General features: G+C 34.3%; 1 protein-coding gene across 1 annotated transcript in view; it reads left to right on the top strand.

Annotated features, from left to right (window-relative positions):
* Positions 1–16251, top strand: part of WDFY3 (WD repeat and FYVE domain containing 3) — a 257771-nt gene that overhangs the window by 91858 nt on the left and 149662 nt on the right. The window contains exons 4-8 of the mRNA XM_008065474.2: positions 2363–2472; positions 6639–6800; positions 11516–11708; positions 13654–13840; positions 15474–15640. Of these exons, the coding sequence (XP_008063665.1) occupies positions 2363–2472; positions 6639–6800; positions 11516–11708; positions 13654–13840; positions 15474–15640 (819 nt within the window). The remainder of the gene's footprint in view (positions 1–2362; positions 2473–6638; positions 6801–11515; positions 11709–13653; positions 13841–15473; positions 15641–16251) is intronic.

Raw genomic sequence — 16251 nt, 5'->3', positions numbered from 1 at the left:
GAAATAATCAACATGAGGACTGCAAGTAGTTTCTTAATGATGTTAAGCTGTAAATTGGTATTACGCAGTTTAAAATAAAAGTTGCAGATCATGAAAGAGGCCTAGAAGATGAAAGCATTGAGAGTTTCAGCTAGCTGTCTTCGTTTCATGGTTATTTAATTACCACCATGGAAAGGAGCTTACGTTATAAAGCCCTTGGCAAATAGTTGGGCCCTTTGTAGGCTTCCAAGAAATATTTGTGAATCAGTTTTTAACAATAGTCTCAAACCACTGTTGCTGAGGTAGGTTTCTCAGTGGTATTCTTTAATTCTTTTCTTTCTTCTTTCATGAGATTGTCCCAATTTAGTCAGCCTTTAAATGATGCCTTCTTAGTGTCACTCCCCTTTTTAGAACATTCAGGAATCCCTCTTAAACATAATAAGTCCAAATCTCTTGATGTTCATAACAACTTGAGATCAATGTGTTGATCTTCTGTTACTATCTTTTTTCTTAAAGACAGGGTCTTGTTCTGTCACTCAGGCTGAAATGCAGTGGCATGATCATAGCTCACTGCAGTCTCAAACTCCTGAACTCAGGCAGTTCTACTGAGTAGCTGGGACCATAGGTATGTTCCACCATGCCGATCTCATATTATCATTAAAAAATAACTAGTTAGGTTGACTTATTTAAGATACTTATTTAGTACCCATATAGTATGAGTTACTCTGCTAGATACTGGGAATCAGCCATGAACAAGGCTTATACAAAGATCTACTCCCATGGTGTTTATGGACCATAAATCAGAAAATATAAGAATATAGTGATTTGAACACTTATGAGATATTGCATATTAGAAATAAGCCAGGCTTCTGTTCATTTTCCTCTTTTCCAAGGAAAAAATTTTGTAGAGATGGGGTCTTGCTATGTTGCTCAGGCTGACCTGAAACTTCTGGGCTTTTAAGTGAGCCTCAGCCTCCCAAGTAGCTGAGACTATAGATGCATGCTAAAGTACCTAACTCCAGTAAATTTTTAAAATCGCTATCTTTGTCTCTTAAAAGTTGGACAGCCTGTATTTGAATGTAAGTTTGAATATTAGTTCACTCATTAGCTATGTAACCGTAGGCACATTATTCTGTTTCTCAATTTATACTATAATAAGGGATAGTATTAATGGAAAATAATTCACAGGGTTCTTATAAAGATTAAATGAGTTAAACCCACAAGTACTTAACACAGTCTTGATATCTAGTTAAGACTCAGCAAAAAGAAGCTATTCAAAACATTTTTTTCTGTTAAAATGTTCCCTCTAATGGAAGTTTATAAAGATAAAATATGCCCAGTACAGAATCATATAGAAATCTTATATTTAGTTATCTAATAAAACACTTTTATTTTGACTGTGTTAAACTGGAGGAAAAGATATTTCTAAGGTAACCTAAATCCTATTCTGCTTTCTACTTCTTTATGAAGTGTGTTAAGTGTATATTAGTTTTTTGCCCATTTAGTTTATAGTGAAAAGACTGGACTTCTGTCAATTCATCTCATATTAATATAAAAATTGGCAAACTGTGCTGATGAAATTAAGTGCATATTAGGGATTTCTCCATTTTTTCCTTCTCTCTAAAAACATAATCAACTAAATTGACTTTCCAGGGTTTTCCCGAGTCTCCAGTACTATGAAGGGCTCTCTTCTGTATCTCACTATTTCTCTATTCCTACTGTCAGCTGCTCAGGTTGTCCCTGTGTGTATCACTTACTTTTATTTCCTCCCACTAATGTATTTGGCCACTGAGTCCTGTCGTACACATCACTACTAGGTTAACAGTCTTAGCATAATCCTTTCATCATCTGTTTTGCTCAAGAAACTATATTTGCTCCTTCTTGCTACAAGAGTCAGATGCAGCCTGTAGCTGGTAATTGGGCATCTCTATTTCTCAACACTACTGTCAGTATTAGACTCTAGTTCTCAGCATGTACTCTTCCAGGATGTTAAGCCAGTGTTAGTTCTGTGTCTTCTGTACATGGGTTTATACTGTGCTCCTGTTCTGTCTGTACCCTTGGTCCCTCCCACTTTCTGGACAAACATATATTTGTTTTCCAGGCAGGTTTAGCTTAAATTCCACCTTTTCTATAACTTTTTCACAAGTTCATGTCATACTTTTTCCTGAAATATATAGGTTGATTTTTACATTTCTGTATTAATTATATAAAGGTTTATGAATACCATTAAAACATTGCTATTTTCTAAAAGTTTCCATAGGGTATGTAGCAGTGCTGATATAAAGTATGTGCTTAGTACATTTTCATTCCCTTGGTTGGTTTTACCAACCTCCCTTTATGTGACATTTCTCCCACTCATTGACTTTACTTTTTGGTTTTTTAGAAGCTGCAAGTAGGGCCATAGTCCAATTCCTGGAGATCAATCAGAGTGAAGAAGCCAGTAGAGGATGGATGCTTCTGACAACAATTAATTTGTTAGCATCCTCTGGCCAGGTAAGTTCTTAGTTTTCATGTTTGACAACTCAACCTCTTTTTGTATTCTGTCTTGGGATTTTATTATTATATTTATGATCATATCTAAATGAGATATTATACTAATCATTTCTGTACTCTAACCCTTTGGAAGCATTTCATGCTTATCACAACATCTCTGTAAAGAGCTTGAAGTATTATGTACTTCGTTCATGATGAAATGCATGGCCTAGAGTAGAATTTTCTTTCTTTTCATATCATAACACACCTAGAACATGACACCATTTTGTGACTGGCTGTGATGGTTTACACCTGTATTTCCAGCACTTTGGGAGGCCAAGGTGGGAGGATTGCTCAAGCCCTAGGATTTTGAGACTAATCTGGGCAACATAGCAAGATGCTGTCTCTACAGAAAGTTGTTTTTTTTTTTTTTATATTAGCCAGGCATGGTGATATATGCCTGCAGTTCCAGCTACTCAAGGAAGCTGAGGCAGGAAGATCACTTGGGCCCAGGCATTTAGGGTTGCAGTGAGCTATGATGGAACCACTACACTCCAACCTGGGCAACACAGCAAGATTCTGTCTCTAAAAAAATGGTGCCTTTTTTACTGGTATCGATACATGCTGGGCAAAGAAATGGACTACGATGCCTGGAGGTAGATAGCCCAGGAGCTACACCTGTCACCCACCCATGTTAGGGACACTGGCTTAGAAAAAAAATTATTTTTCATGTAAGATCACTCAGGTAATAAGGAATAAATGACATGGAAAATACTTTTAGTTTTGTAAATTTTTATGGAAAATAAGGAGATATTGATAGTTTCAGGACAGTATATATTTCCTTTTCATTTGATTTATTCTGGAGATTGCTCTTTATTTCCTCTAAATTTGTCATAATATATGTTGCATGTATTCATTAAGAGCTATTTGAATACTTGATTTTTGGCCTTTGAGGTTTTGGGATGAAGGAGGTCTATTTAGCCTTCTAAAAATTCAGAGTATAATTACCTACCAATACCAATACCATGCCAGGGAATGTCTGTTGTCAAAATTACACTGGACTTTAAAACACCTCACATCGTTTAATAGCAGAACTTAAAAAGATGACAGTGACACCAGCCATACTGCTGTGTCTGGTCACAGCAGAAACAATGCTTGCATGTTAGTAACCATATCCTGAAACCTGTCACTTACCCACAGTAATTATCACATGGATTTTTTTTCCTTGGAATAGTCTGTTTTCTTTTCTTTATTTTTACTTTTATTTTTTTGGTTTGGAGTATTTTTTGTATATATTTTGTTTACTTTTCTGTTAAATTTAGGGAATTAATGTGACCAACTTTTCCTGTTTTTCCTGGGACTTTCCTAGTTTTAGGATAGACAAGTCTGCTTCCAGGAAACTGATCAGTCCTAGGCAAATGGAGATGGTTGGTCACCCTAAATAACCCTCATATGGTCCTAAAGTAGATCATTGTTTTCATGTATCTGACTATACTGAATGATTAACAAAATCCCAGTTCTGTTTGCAGCTGATGGTAGCTATAAATGGCTCTGTTACTGTACCAAAATTCAGTTTAGAAGAGTATGTCTTTATATGCTATTAAAACTTGAATATTTGCACAGAAAATGTTTGTTGAATGAATGAATGACAGAGGAAAAAAAACTTGACTATTTAATTTAAATATTTACTATTAACTTTTAACTGCAGTATTTCTACATTTATTCATATTTTCTGTGATTATTTTAAGTGATTATTTTCTAATCACTTAAAAAATTACAAGTTTGAATGCCAAGTTATATTTCAAATCTACTAATAATAAGATGAAAATGAAATGTCATACTACTTTGCTTAATGGGAAGGGAAAGCTATTAATAATCTAACTGGAAATAGATAACTTAAAAAGCAAATTTAGGCAGCAGTGATACACAGAGATGACCAAAATATACTCTTTACTTAACATGTAGATACAGGTATAAAGCAGAGAAAGATAATACTGTCAAATTCAAGAATAAGGTGTATGTGGTGCTATGAATATAGAAATGTGTGAGTTAAACATCTTGAAGGTGAGGATAGGAGGGAAAACAGAATTAAGGAGGCTTTGAGACATAGCAGATGTTTAAAGTGAGCATTTGGTGTATGGCAAAATTGGATGTTGAGAAATGGTAAATTGCAGGGGGATGGCACAGAGGGTTTAGAGGATCTGACACAGGAAGTACCACATTGGGTTTGTAGAAAAGGGCTCAGTCTTGCAAGGGATGCTCTTGATCCTTTCCTGTCTCCAGCACCTTGCTACCGCATTAGTTCAAGCCCAATCTCCCATATGGTTTTGGGGGGTTAGTTTCCTAATTACCCTTGCCTTCTGGCTCTCTATAGTTAATGTATGATTATACTATCGCCGGCTAATTTTCTGAAATTTAGTTCTATTACTTTTTTGTCTGTAACACTTCTTTGGGTCTCCACTGTCAGCAAAATAAAAGTCAAACTAGAAAGTGAGACCGTTTTCATAGGTCGTTGAACATACATACTTGGTCAATTACTTAACCAGTCTGACCTAAAGCAGAGTATGTAAGTGATGAACCTCAATCTCTTCATAAGAAGGATCATACAGTAATAGTATCTACTTCATAGGTTGACTTGAGGAATAGAGAGATACTGTATATAAAATGCTTGACCTTAGGTCTGCTATGTAATAAACAATAATTAAAGATTAGCCATTGTTATTGTAACTTTTCAGGAATAAGCATTTTTGGACCACGAGTCCTCAAAATTACTGTATGATATGGCTTAACCTCCTATGTATTTTCTGGGTGCTCTTTCCCTTCTTATTTTGATTCCTTATACTTTTCTGCTCTATTCCTGGCAGTGTTGATTAGTCCCTTTTTTATCAGCCTGTATGTACCAGCATTGTTAGACTTAAATCACAGTTGCTTTGATTTAAATGGACCATAATATTCTGAAGGGCAGAGATGTTTGCATGCCTAGCTCCCAACACACTGCCTGACATTCCTAGGCACTTAAAAATGTTGATGAGAAAGCAAATGAGTCAATTAGCAAATAATGACAGCCTGTTGATATCTAGTGTGGGAAAGCTTTTCTAAACTGCACCATGGAAAATTTTGATGAATATTATACTTCTTAACAATGTTGAAATGTTTACTGTAAGAAGATCTCGAACTTCTTGTGGAAATCTTTGAGAATAATATAGAGACGTTTGTGTCAGTGATAGTTATATCTCTCGTCTTTCCAGCCACCAAATCTACAATAAGAGTACAGATTAGGGCCAGGCGTGGTGGTTTACACCTGTAATCCCAGTACTTTGGGAGACTGAGGCAAGAGGATTGCCTCAGCCCAGAGGTTCAAGACCATCCTGGGCAACTTGGTCTGAACTTGTGTCTTTGATAAATTAAAAAATTAGCCAGGCATGGTGGCACTACCTGTGGTTTCAGCTACTTGGAAGGCTGAGGCAGAAGAATTTCCTGAGCCCAGCAGGTCAAGGCTGTGGTGGCCGTGAGTGTACCACTGTACTCCAGCCTGGGTGACATAGTAAGACTCTGACCCCTCCCCGAAAAAAAATAAAAAGAATACAGATTAAAAATCATAATAAAGCAACTATGAATATACAAAAATGTGAGGTATGATTCAGGGTTAGGTATAAAATGTTCATTATGCAGATACCCTTGTTGATGAGGTATGCCCCTCCCTCCCCTGGCAGTTTCTCTCAACTGCCAATCCCACTCCTCCTCCCCTGGCAGTTTCCCACTACTGCCAATCTCTTTCTTATAGTATTGTATGTAACATTTTAACTGTTTTCATAAGAGAGGAAAGCAAATCCTAGGAAAATTAAATAGTTTGCTGAAATTCATAGTTATTAAGTGCCTGTTTTTCTAAATTCTAAAGCTTATGTTCTTTGAAACATTCTGGGTTTTAATAAATAAATAAATATTAAATTTAATAAATGATTTACTATATATAATGAACAAACCCAATCTCAATATTTTGTTAAAGCAAATTTTTCCAAAGGGGAATTTGAGTATTTCTCATCATGGAGTCATTTTAAAATTTTTACATGCATTAAAAAAGTTATCTTGGTATATAATTTTTTATTTCACATTTGTGAATTATTCAGCTGTATCTATTGTAGTTCTGTCTATCTATCTATTCACTTATTTGTTGATTTGTTTTCCAGAAAACCGTGGACTGCATGACTACAATGTCAGTGCCTTCCACCCTGGTTAAATGTTTATATCTGTTTTTTGACCTTCCACATGTGCCTGAGGCAGTTGGAGGTGCACAGAATGAGCTACCTCTAGCAGAGCGTCGAGGACTACTCCAGAAAGTTTTTGTCCAGGTATGGAGATACTGTTTGCATGGTCATCTGTTCAGCTCTATTTAAAGTGAATTCAGTATACTTCATTATATGGATGTTCTACCTGTTTTAATGTTTATGGTATTTCATCCTGTTTATTATAATCTGACTTTATCTTATATAATTGTCATGTTCATTGAATTTGCAGAAAGAATATTGAAATAATTTTTTCAGGAATATTTGAGTGAGACATTAGCAAATTTCTTTGAACAGATCCAGCTGTTAAGATTGTATTTGATGTATCAGTAATACCTCTAAAACAAACTAAGCAAAGAAAACTCTTTTGAAAGTTATGATAAGACTTGGGTAATATTTCTTATAATGTCAAGAAATTATACTTAGTAGCTGTTTATATACAGGAAGTCCCTAGCCTATAAATATTTAACTTGTAAAGACAGTTTATTTTAGTGGCTGCTGCTACCTCCTCTACCCTGCCTGTAAAGCTGTTCTTTCCCACTGTTCTTTTAATAGTATCATGGGTTAACAGACCTCTGTTAGCTAGCCTAGGAATATATCATCATACCTGGTATCCTTTCTTGGGGGGAAAGTTGTCAAAACAAGCAACCTACAAACATTTAGAATACGGTTTTGTTTATTGGTCTGTCTATTATAGTATAAAAAGAGTGTTTGAAACAAAAAGACAGTACTACTTGATTCCACTTATATGTAGTATCTAATGTAGTAGTAGTACAATTAGAACAGAGGGTGGAATGTTGGCACTAGGGACTGAGGGGAAAGAGGAAAAGGGAATTATTGTTCAGTGGGAATAGAGTTTCCATTTTGCAAGATGAGAAAGTTCTGGAGATCTGTTGCAGAACCTTGTGCATATAGCTAACACTACTTTACTGCACACTTAAATTGGTTAAGAAGGTAAACATTGTGAGTTGTCTTACCACAGTAAAAAGTTAGCAACAGTTCATTTGGATCTAGTTCTCCGAAGTTAAATAACCTAAGATGCAGATTTCTCACCTTTAAAATGAAAATGGTGCCTACCTAAAGAATTTGTGTGAGGTTTAAATGAAATAACATGTCAAGCTATCGTTCTTTGCTGAACACATAGTAGATGTTAAAGAAAAGTAACTATAATTACTGCTGTTGCTGCCATCCACCACCGTGAGAGTGTGGATTGGGGTAGATATAGTGGGGCCAGGTAGACTCATGGTTGTATGCTCACTCGTGTTATTGGAGTGTTTACTGCAAGCATTACTCTGCTTTGTAGGGATGCTAGAGAGTAAAAGAATGGGATTATCAAGTAAAATACTAAATCAACAAATATTTATCGAACACTTGATTTATTAGATACCTTTGTGCTTGTGGTAAACATCTCTCATCGTATATCTAAATGTGCAAGATAACGCCAATGATTTCAGTTTTTGTTTTCCCCAAAATGATTATGTGAGCAAATGATAGAAAAGGATTATGATTGAGATTTATCTGATTCTTCAATTAGTTGGATGAGAAAAACAATGAGAAGAAATGAAGGAATAAATTACATGGAAATTAAAACTGCTTGAAGATACTGCTAATGAATATAGTGGGTTTGCCTTTGTTGATTAAAATAGCAGCTTCATTTCAATAAAGCCCCTCTAAAGAACCAGTTAATGCTTTGGGCAATAAATGGAACAGCGTTTTATATTCTAATACTTAAATAAATATCGCAGTTTTCTTTTAAAACTTAAAAAAAAAATGTTCCTTATTAAAAAGCAATGAGTGCTGACTTTCCAATAACATGGGATTCATTTTAGCACACTGGAGTCACTGAATATTAAGGCCAAAAGGAATTCAAAAGACAATTTAAACCAAACTCCTCATTTACAACTGTGGAAACTGATATTTATGTATATAATCCACAGCAGGTGGGTGGCAGTGATGAGAACTTAGTTCTCCTAACTCCTAGTTCAGTGCTCCTTGTGGCACGTCACTTTCTTTGTTTTATTTCCTCGCCACAGCCTGGATATTGTTTTCATCATTTGTCTAGAAAGCCAGTTGAGACAAGCTTATTAAATGTTTTATGATAGATGAAATCCCTATGTTTGCATTGTGACAGATGGTTCCCTGGGACCTTAGCATTTGGTACTGCTTCATGCAGGCTTTCATTTTTCTGTTGATGTGGCCAGTTATTGCTCTGCCATACTTTGTTGGACTTTGTAACAGTCCCTAAAAATACAAGTGGTTAGTGTAGGGGCAGAAGAGGAATGTGAAATAGACTCTTCAGCTTTCTATTCCATAAAATGGAAGGATTATGCTAGATTATTTGTAAGAATCCTTTTTCCTATAAAGATTAAGAACCAATTATCTTAGGAGTCGACAGATTCAAGGGATCATTAAATTCAGTTTTTTTTAGGAACAGAGATTTGATTTGGAAAAAAGCATTTTATTATTTAAGGGTTTGCTTTCTATATTCTTAATTAGGGAAATGACTTCAGTACCTCTAATCACATAAGGCAATGTCAGAACCAACAAAAAATAAAATCAATAATACACTACTGAGTTATCTACCTTTTTGTTGCACTTAACTGTATTTGCACATGATAAAGGATAGACATCTTACATATATTAATGGACATTTAGTATACAACAGTTTCTCCAAGAATTTGGTAGGGAAGGGTGCCATATTTACTAACTTTATAAATATTTTGTTGTTTTTCTGAATTCTTAATCTTTTCTTTCTTTATGATATTTGGCAGCTGTAACTTAAAAGCTTTTGTTTCTAAGCAAGTTTTTGTATGGAAGGAAATAGGAAAAGGAAGACCTACATTTCTCAGGCAAAACACGATATTTCAAATATCTCTTTCTGTCTAGCAATTATCCCACTGATGTTGAAATACTCAAATTTCTTGAAGCACTCGTTTTTCAAGTGAATAAAATTGTGTCATAATTATTTTATGCCTATTCTATATTTTAAAAAATATTTAGAAGAGAAAATTAAGCAAAGAGAAGAAAAGTTAACTTTTCTTGGTCCTGAACTGGAATTTTAAAAAAGCATCCATTGAGGGCAGAAACCATTGCTGAATTCCTAAAGTAGCAGGCTTGTAATGCTGAGAACACTGGAGTTGTGTATATTTTGCATATCATAGTTAAGGAGTAAGTTCTCATTCCAGAGCTTAAGAGTCTTGAGTCTTCTTTGAAAGCCAGATTTCAGAAGATTTTTTTGTAACTAGATATAATTTTAAATACTTTCAAATGAAGATGATTTGTATTACTCTAATATACTTGTGTAGAAAATTGAGACAATTTGAATATAATGGTAGTTTTGAAGATCTCTTTTTACTTATCTCTCTGAAACTTTCTTTTTGAAGAAGAAAATTACACTTCACCTGTGGCAAACTAAGGTTTAAAGAACTAAATTAGAAAAATAAAATGTTGACTTTGAAAGGTAATGCTCTTTTATCCCCTTTCAAGCCAAGACATGCAAAAATATGGTGAGGAGAGGACAGTAAATGTTTTTTTAAAAAATAAACTGCTATAAATAGGCTGGTTTACTTTCTTAACATAAGACACTTCTAAATTATAGGTGTCTTTTTTTAATGTTGTCTAATGGTACTAATCATTGTGGTTTCATTGGCATCGCTCAGGGTTCACTCTGAACTTTTTAATAGTGTTCAGATATAGTCCTCTTCTAGCTCTTTCCTTGCCTCAACCATTTATTCACTTATGCATACTTTTGTGGTTTTTGTTCATTTTATTACTATTTTTAACTGGCACAATTATACATATGATGTGATGTTTTGATACATGTATATGATCTGTAATGGTCAAATTTGGTAATTAGCCTGTCTGGCACCTCAAACATTTATCATTTTTTTTGTGTTGGGAGCATCCAAAATCTGCTCTTCTAGCTATTTGAAAATATACATTAAATTGCTTTTACTAAGCCACCCTACAGTGCTGTAGAACACTAAAACTCACTCCTTTATCCAGCTGTACTTTTGTGTCCATTAACCAACCTTTGGTTATACACTCTCCCACTCCCCTCCTCTAGTAACTACTATTCAACTCTCTATTCTATGAGATCAACCTTTTTAGTTTCCACATATGAATGAGATCATGAGATATTTACCTTTCATTCTTGGCTTATTTTCCTTAACATAATGTCCTCCAAGACCATCCATGGTGTCACAAATGGCAGAATTTTGTTCTTTTTTTATGGCTAAGTAGTATTTGATTGTGTACATATTTCACATTTTCTTTATTTATGGAGCTGTTGATGGGCACTTAGTTTAATTCCAAATTTTAACTATTGTGAATAGTGCTGCGGCAAACATGGGACTCATGGGGATGTAAGCTGTCTCTTCATCACACTGACTTCTTTTCCTTAGGATATATACCCAGTATAGGATTGCTAGATGGGAAGTTCTGTTTTCAGTGTTCTGAGGATCCTTCATACTGTTTTCCAAAATGGCTGTACTAGTTTACATTCCCACCAACAGTGTCTATGACTTCTTTTTCTGTGTCCTCAGCAGCCTTTTTTTTTTTTTGTCTTTTTGATGATCACCATTCTTTTTGGCATGAGATAATAGCTTGTGGTTTTGATTTGCATTTTCTCAATGATTAGTGATATTGAGCAGATTGTCGTGTACCTGTTGGCTATTTATATATCTTCTTTTGAGAGACATCTATCTAGTTCATTTGCTATTTTAAAAATCAAATTATTAAATTTTTTGCTTGTATACTGTTGCTGTTGTTGTTTTTAATAGATCTTAGTGAAACTGTGCAGTTTCGTTTCTCCAGCGGAAGAGCTGGCTCAGAAGGATGATCTCCAGCTTTTATTCAGTGCAATAACCTCTTGGTGCCCTCCCTATAACCTTCCCTGGAGAAAGAGTGCCGGAGAAGTCTTGATGACCATATCCCGTCACGGTCTTAGTGTCAACGTAGTGAAGTATATTCATGGTGAGTATCTCTTTGTATATTTACCTTCAGTGTTCTGAATTTCTTCCACTTTTCTTCATTTGGTGACAGATTTGTTATTAACTCTCTATTTTCTAAAGCGTGTCCCCTAAAATAAAAAGTAAATTTACCAAGAGAAAGGAAATTTAAAAAAAAGAAATTGTGAGGCCTTTCAAATGTAAAAAAAAAAAAAATCATTATTTCCAAACAGCAGATATTTATTAGTTAAAATAATTGCATTGTTGTGTAAATGCTCAATTATAATGTAAGTTTAGATCATAGCCTATTTTCTCTTCTTTTACTGAAAATAAGTGAATTTTTTTGATATGCTATAATTCCAAGTCTTTGTGAAGATATTGCAAAAGTAGCCAGGTGATAATCTGTCTGAAACAGCATAGACAGAATTAGGTGGATTGTTTATCAGCGATAAGGAGAAATTATCTGTTTTAACTTACGTATAATATTCAACATCCTTTAAAATATCTGTTTAGAAGATAATTGATTTAGCATCTCAATCAACTTTTTTGATACATGTTCAGATGCCCCTTGATTTACAATGGGATTACATCCCGATAAACCCATTGTTAGTTGAAAATACCATTGAGAATGCATTTAGTACTCCTAACATGTTGAACTTCATACCTTAGTCTAACCTACCTTGAATGTGCTCAGAACACTTACATTAGCCTAAGATTGGGTAAAATCATCTAAGACAAAGCCTGTTTTATAATAAAGTGTTGAAACTGATCTGAAAGTGAAAAACAGAATAATTGTATGGTACTTGAAGCACAGTTTCTACTAAATATATGTCGCTTTTGTATCATCATAAAATACAAAAATCTCAAATCAAGCGATTGTAAGTTGAGATCTGTGTATTATGTTCTTGAAACTTTCAAAATAATTAATACAACTGTTTATTCACTTACATTTATTAAATGATATATCTGAAACCTAATACATGAATCAGTTTTAAAATGTTTGTTTTTTTCCATTTCTATGTTAAATCTCAGTTTTTGTTATATGATACCAGGTTTCTTTTTACAAATAAATTTCATTAAAGACAAAACAAGGAGTCTTCTTTAATTTAATATAATGTTGAAACTAGTAATATATTGTACAAATGTAATTTAAATTTTTTTTAGCTGGGTATGGTGACTCAGCCTGTAATCCCAGCACTTTGGGAGGCTGAGGCAAGAGAATTGCCTGGGCCTGGGGATTCAAGACCTACCTGGGCAACTTGGTGAGACCTCGTCTCTACAATAAATAAGAAAAATAAACTGGGTGTGGTAGTGCGCACCTGTAGTTCCAGCTACTTGGAAGACTGAGGTGGAAGAATCGCCTAAGTCCAGCAGATCAAGGCTGCAGTGGCCTTGAGCGTGCCACTGCACTCCAGCCTGGGCGACAGAGTAAGAGTCCACTCAAAAAAAAAATTTTTTTTTTTCTGAAGTATTTCTTTATCTCATCAGTCTATATTCTAATTTAAAACTTTACTCACTTACTGGAATAGTCTTCTTAAACTTAGAAGATATTTTTTCTCTTTTTTTCATCTTGCTATTATATCAGTATAAAAGATCAAAAATGTCATTTGGCAGTAGCCAATCATTTTTTAATGATAAAACATCAAAATATAATGTAAAAAATTACATGTGCATATAATACACACCATCTTTTTTCAGCACACTTCTGTATTACCCTTTGTTTGCTGCTTAGAAGCAATACTTTCGTAATGATTTGACTCTTATATTTACTTTTAGAATGTGTTTCATAGTATTTTACAGACACATTAAAATTTAATGTTTTATTAAACACCAGGTTACAGTATTGTCTCATAGTATTTTGCAGATACATTAAAATTTAATGTTTCATTAAACACCAGTTAAGAGTGAAGACATTTTTTTAAGCAACTGGTATAAATAATACAGAATTTTAATTTTCATTATTCTTACAGAGAAAGAATGCTTATCTACATGTGTTCAGAATATGCAACAATCAGATGACCTGTCTCCCCTAGAAATTGTTGAAATGTTTGCTGGACTTTCTTGTTTTCTCAAAGATTCCAGTGATGTTTCCCAAACGCTTTTGGATGACTTTCGGATATGGCAAGGATATAATTTTCTTTGTGATCTCTTGCTTAGGTAAAATCCCACAATTTAAGAATGTATTTCAAATGTCTACTCAGTATATTTTATCAAAGGAAGCAATAATTTGGGGTTGGGGGAAAAGTAATGGATGAAACACTTATTTAACGTATATTTGACTTTATTCTTTGTTATTCCTATTCTGCCAACAGAGAAGAAAAAGTGAGTTTAGAATTAAATTGGCAAATGTGGGTCACAAATTTGTTAGAGTCAGAGGTTAGAGATGAACTACAAATCTCCTTTTCTTTAATGCTTGAGAGAGAGAGTTTAGACGAACTAATGAACGTGTTCCTAAAGTATAAACTTTTCTTGCTTAGGTATATTTTTAGTTATCCTTATTTTATAGTACATCTGATGTTTTTGTTAATGTAGTTAAGAGTAATTATGTAGATGTAATGAAACCTTACAAATATCTATCTAAAACAAAGGAGTCATTCCAAAATTGTCTCACTAACCCCTAACCCCTTTTCCATTTCTGGTAGGGAATGCATAGACTTAGAGGCTGTTTACAGATTGTATGGGGAAGAAGATACTTATCATTCCCCCACTAGCTATTTCTAGTCCATTAGTTACTTTTAAACCAGTTGATTTATTATGAGACAGCCCTATTTTGTAAATTCCTTATTTCTTTCCTTTTTTTTCACCCTAAGAGATGGGGTCTTGTGCCCAGGCTGGTTTTGCTTCTACCTCCTGGGCCCAAGTGATCTTCCCACCTCACTCTCACAAGTAGCCGAGACTATAGGCGTGCACCAGCACACAGGGCTTTAAACTCCTTATTTCTAATAACAGTTGAACTATGTAGCTATTAATTGATATTAGACAATCCCCAAGAATATAATTTTATATCTGTCTCCTAATTTATAAAAGAAGACCTATGAAATCTGATTAAATAACCACTTGACATTACTAGTGGGGTGCTAATTGGTGTAATCCTTTGAGAACACAAAGGTTGAAAGATATTAAGGGCGTCAAAAATGTTAATACTATGGCACAATAATTTTATTTATGGTTATTGATCCTAAATATAAACATAAATATCATGAAAATGTAAATATAATCCTACATGTAGACAGAATTTTCTGTATGTCAGTGCTTGTGTATTCTGCTAGCTGTCCCACCTCTTCATCCCCAAACCTGTGGTTGGCTATACATGACCATTGAGACATCTGTAGAAATCTCATACCAATATGGAGAAGCATGCCTACAGGACTGGTAAATGGAAAAAAAAAAAGTTACATGATTCTGTACATGATGAGAATAAATATTGTAAAAAATAAACATTTCATATTAAAAAAGACAAGTTTAAAAAAGGTATCGGAATGTTAAAAGTGTGAAGCTAAGCATTCTTTTTCTTGTTTCCTACTTTTGTGCTTCCTAATGAACATAATTACTTGTTAAGAGGAAAAAGAACAGTAGATCTTATTCTTTGGAAAAGATTTGTCACACTCTGTTTTGTGTTTTCAGTAAAGCCATAGTCAAAAGATAATTTCCTAATGACCCCAGGGTTCTTCAGAACGTCTCGGCATACTTTATACATTTACTTACTGCATATAAAATTGTAAAATACTTTTTGTATTAAATTGAGAATATAAAAAAGAGGACAAATATTTTCTAAATCATACTATTCTAGATTGGAGCAAGCAAAAGAGGCAGAATCCAAAGATGCCTTGAAAGATCTGGTTAATCTGATAACTTCCCTAACAACATATGGTGTCAATGAACTAAAACCAGCTGGTATTACCACAGGAGCACCCTTTTTATTGCCTGGATTTGCAGTACCTCAGCCTGCAGGCAAAGGTGAGTCTTGTGTGTATGTGTTTTTCCATTCTTAGCTACTCGGAGAAATAGAAAAACAATAAATTTGTCTTTCTTTGGTATGTTACTTTTTGTTTATACTACTCGTATAAAAGTAATATATTGTTTTTCATTAAACCTTGTGCTTTTTATGGTTGAAGTCCATATAAGAATTTCTTGAGTAACAACAATCTTTAATCGAGCAGATCAACTACTTAAGAATAATATTGTAAACAATCATAAAATCAGATTAGGAGTTTTATATTATAATATTTATCTTTTAATATGGAAGCAATTTAATAATCCAAACTTACTTCTTTTGAGTGTAATTTAATAATCCAAACTTACTTCTTTTGAGTGTTGGAACTCTGTGCATTTCTTTTTTGAAGTCCATGGCTCATTCTGTTGCCCACGCTGGAGTGCAGTGCCACGCTCATGGCCACCGTAGCCTCAACCTGCTAGGCTCAGGCGATCCACCTTAGCCTTCCAAGTAGCTGGAACCATAAGTGCACACCACCATGCCTGGCTAATTTTGTTTATTATGATTTATTGTAGAGACAAGGTCTTGCCAAGGTACCCAGGCTGACCTCGAACCCCTGGGCTCAGGCAATCCT

Source organism: Carlito syrichta, unplaced genomic scaffold, assembly GCF_000164805.1.
Source record: "Carlito syrichta isolate Samal-C Ts95f unplaced genomic scaffold, Tarsius_syrichta-2.0.1 Scaffold308491, whole genome shotgun sequence".
NCBI lineage: Eukaryota > Metazoa > Chordata > Mammalia > Primates > Tarsiidae > Carlito > Carlito syrichta.
This window is presented reverse-complemented; position numbering and strand designations above follow the sequence as displayed.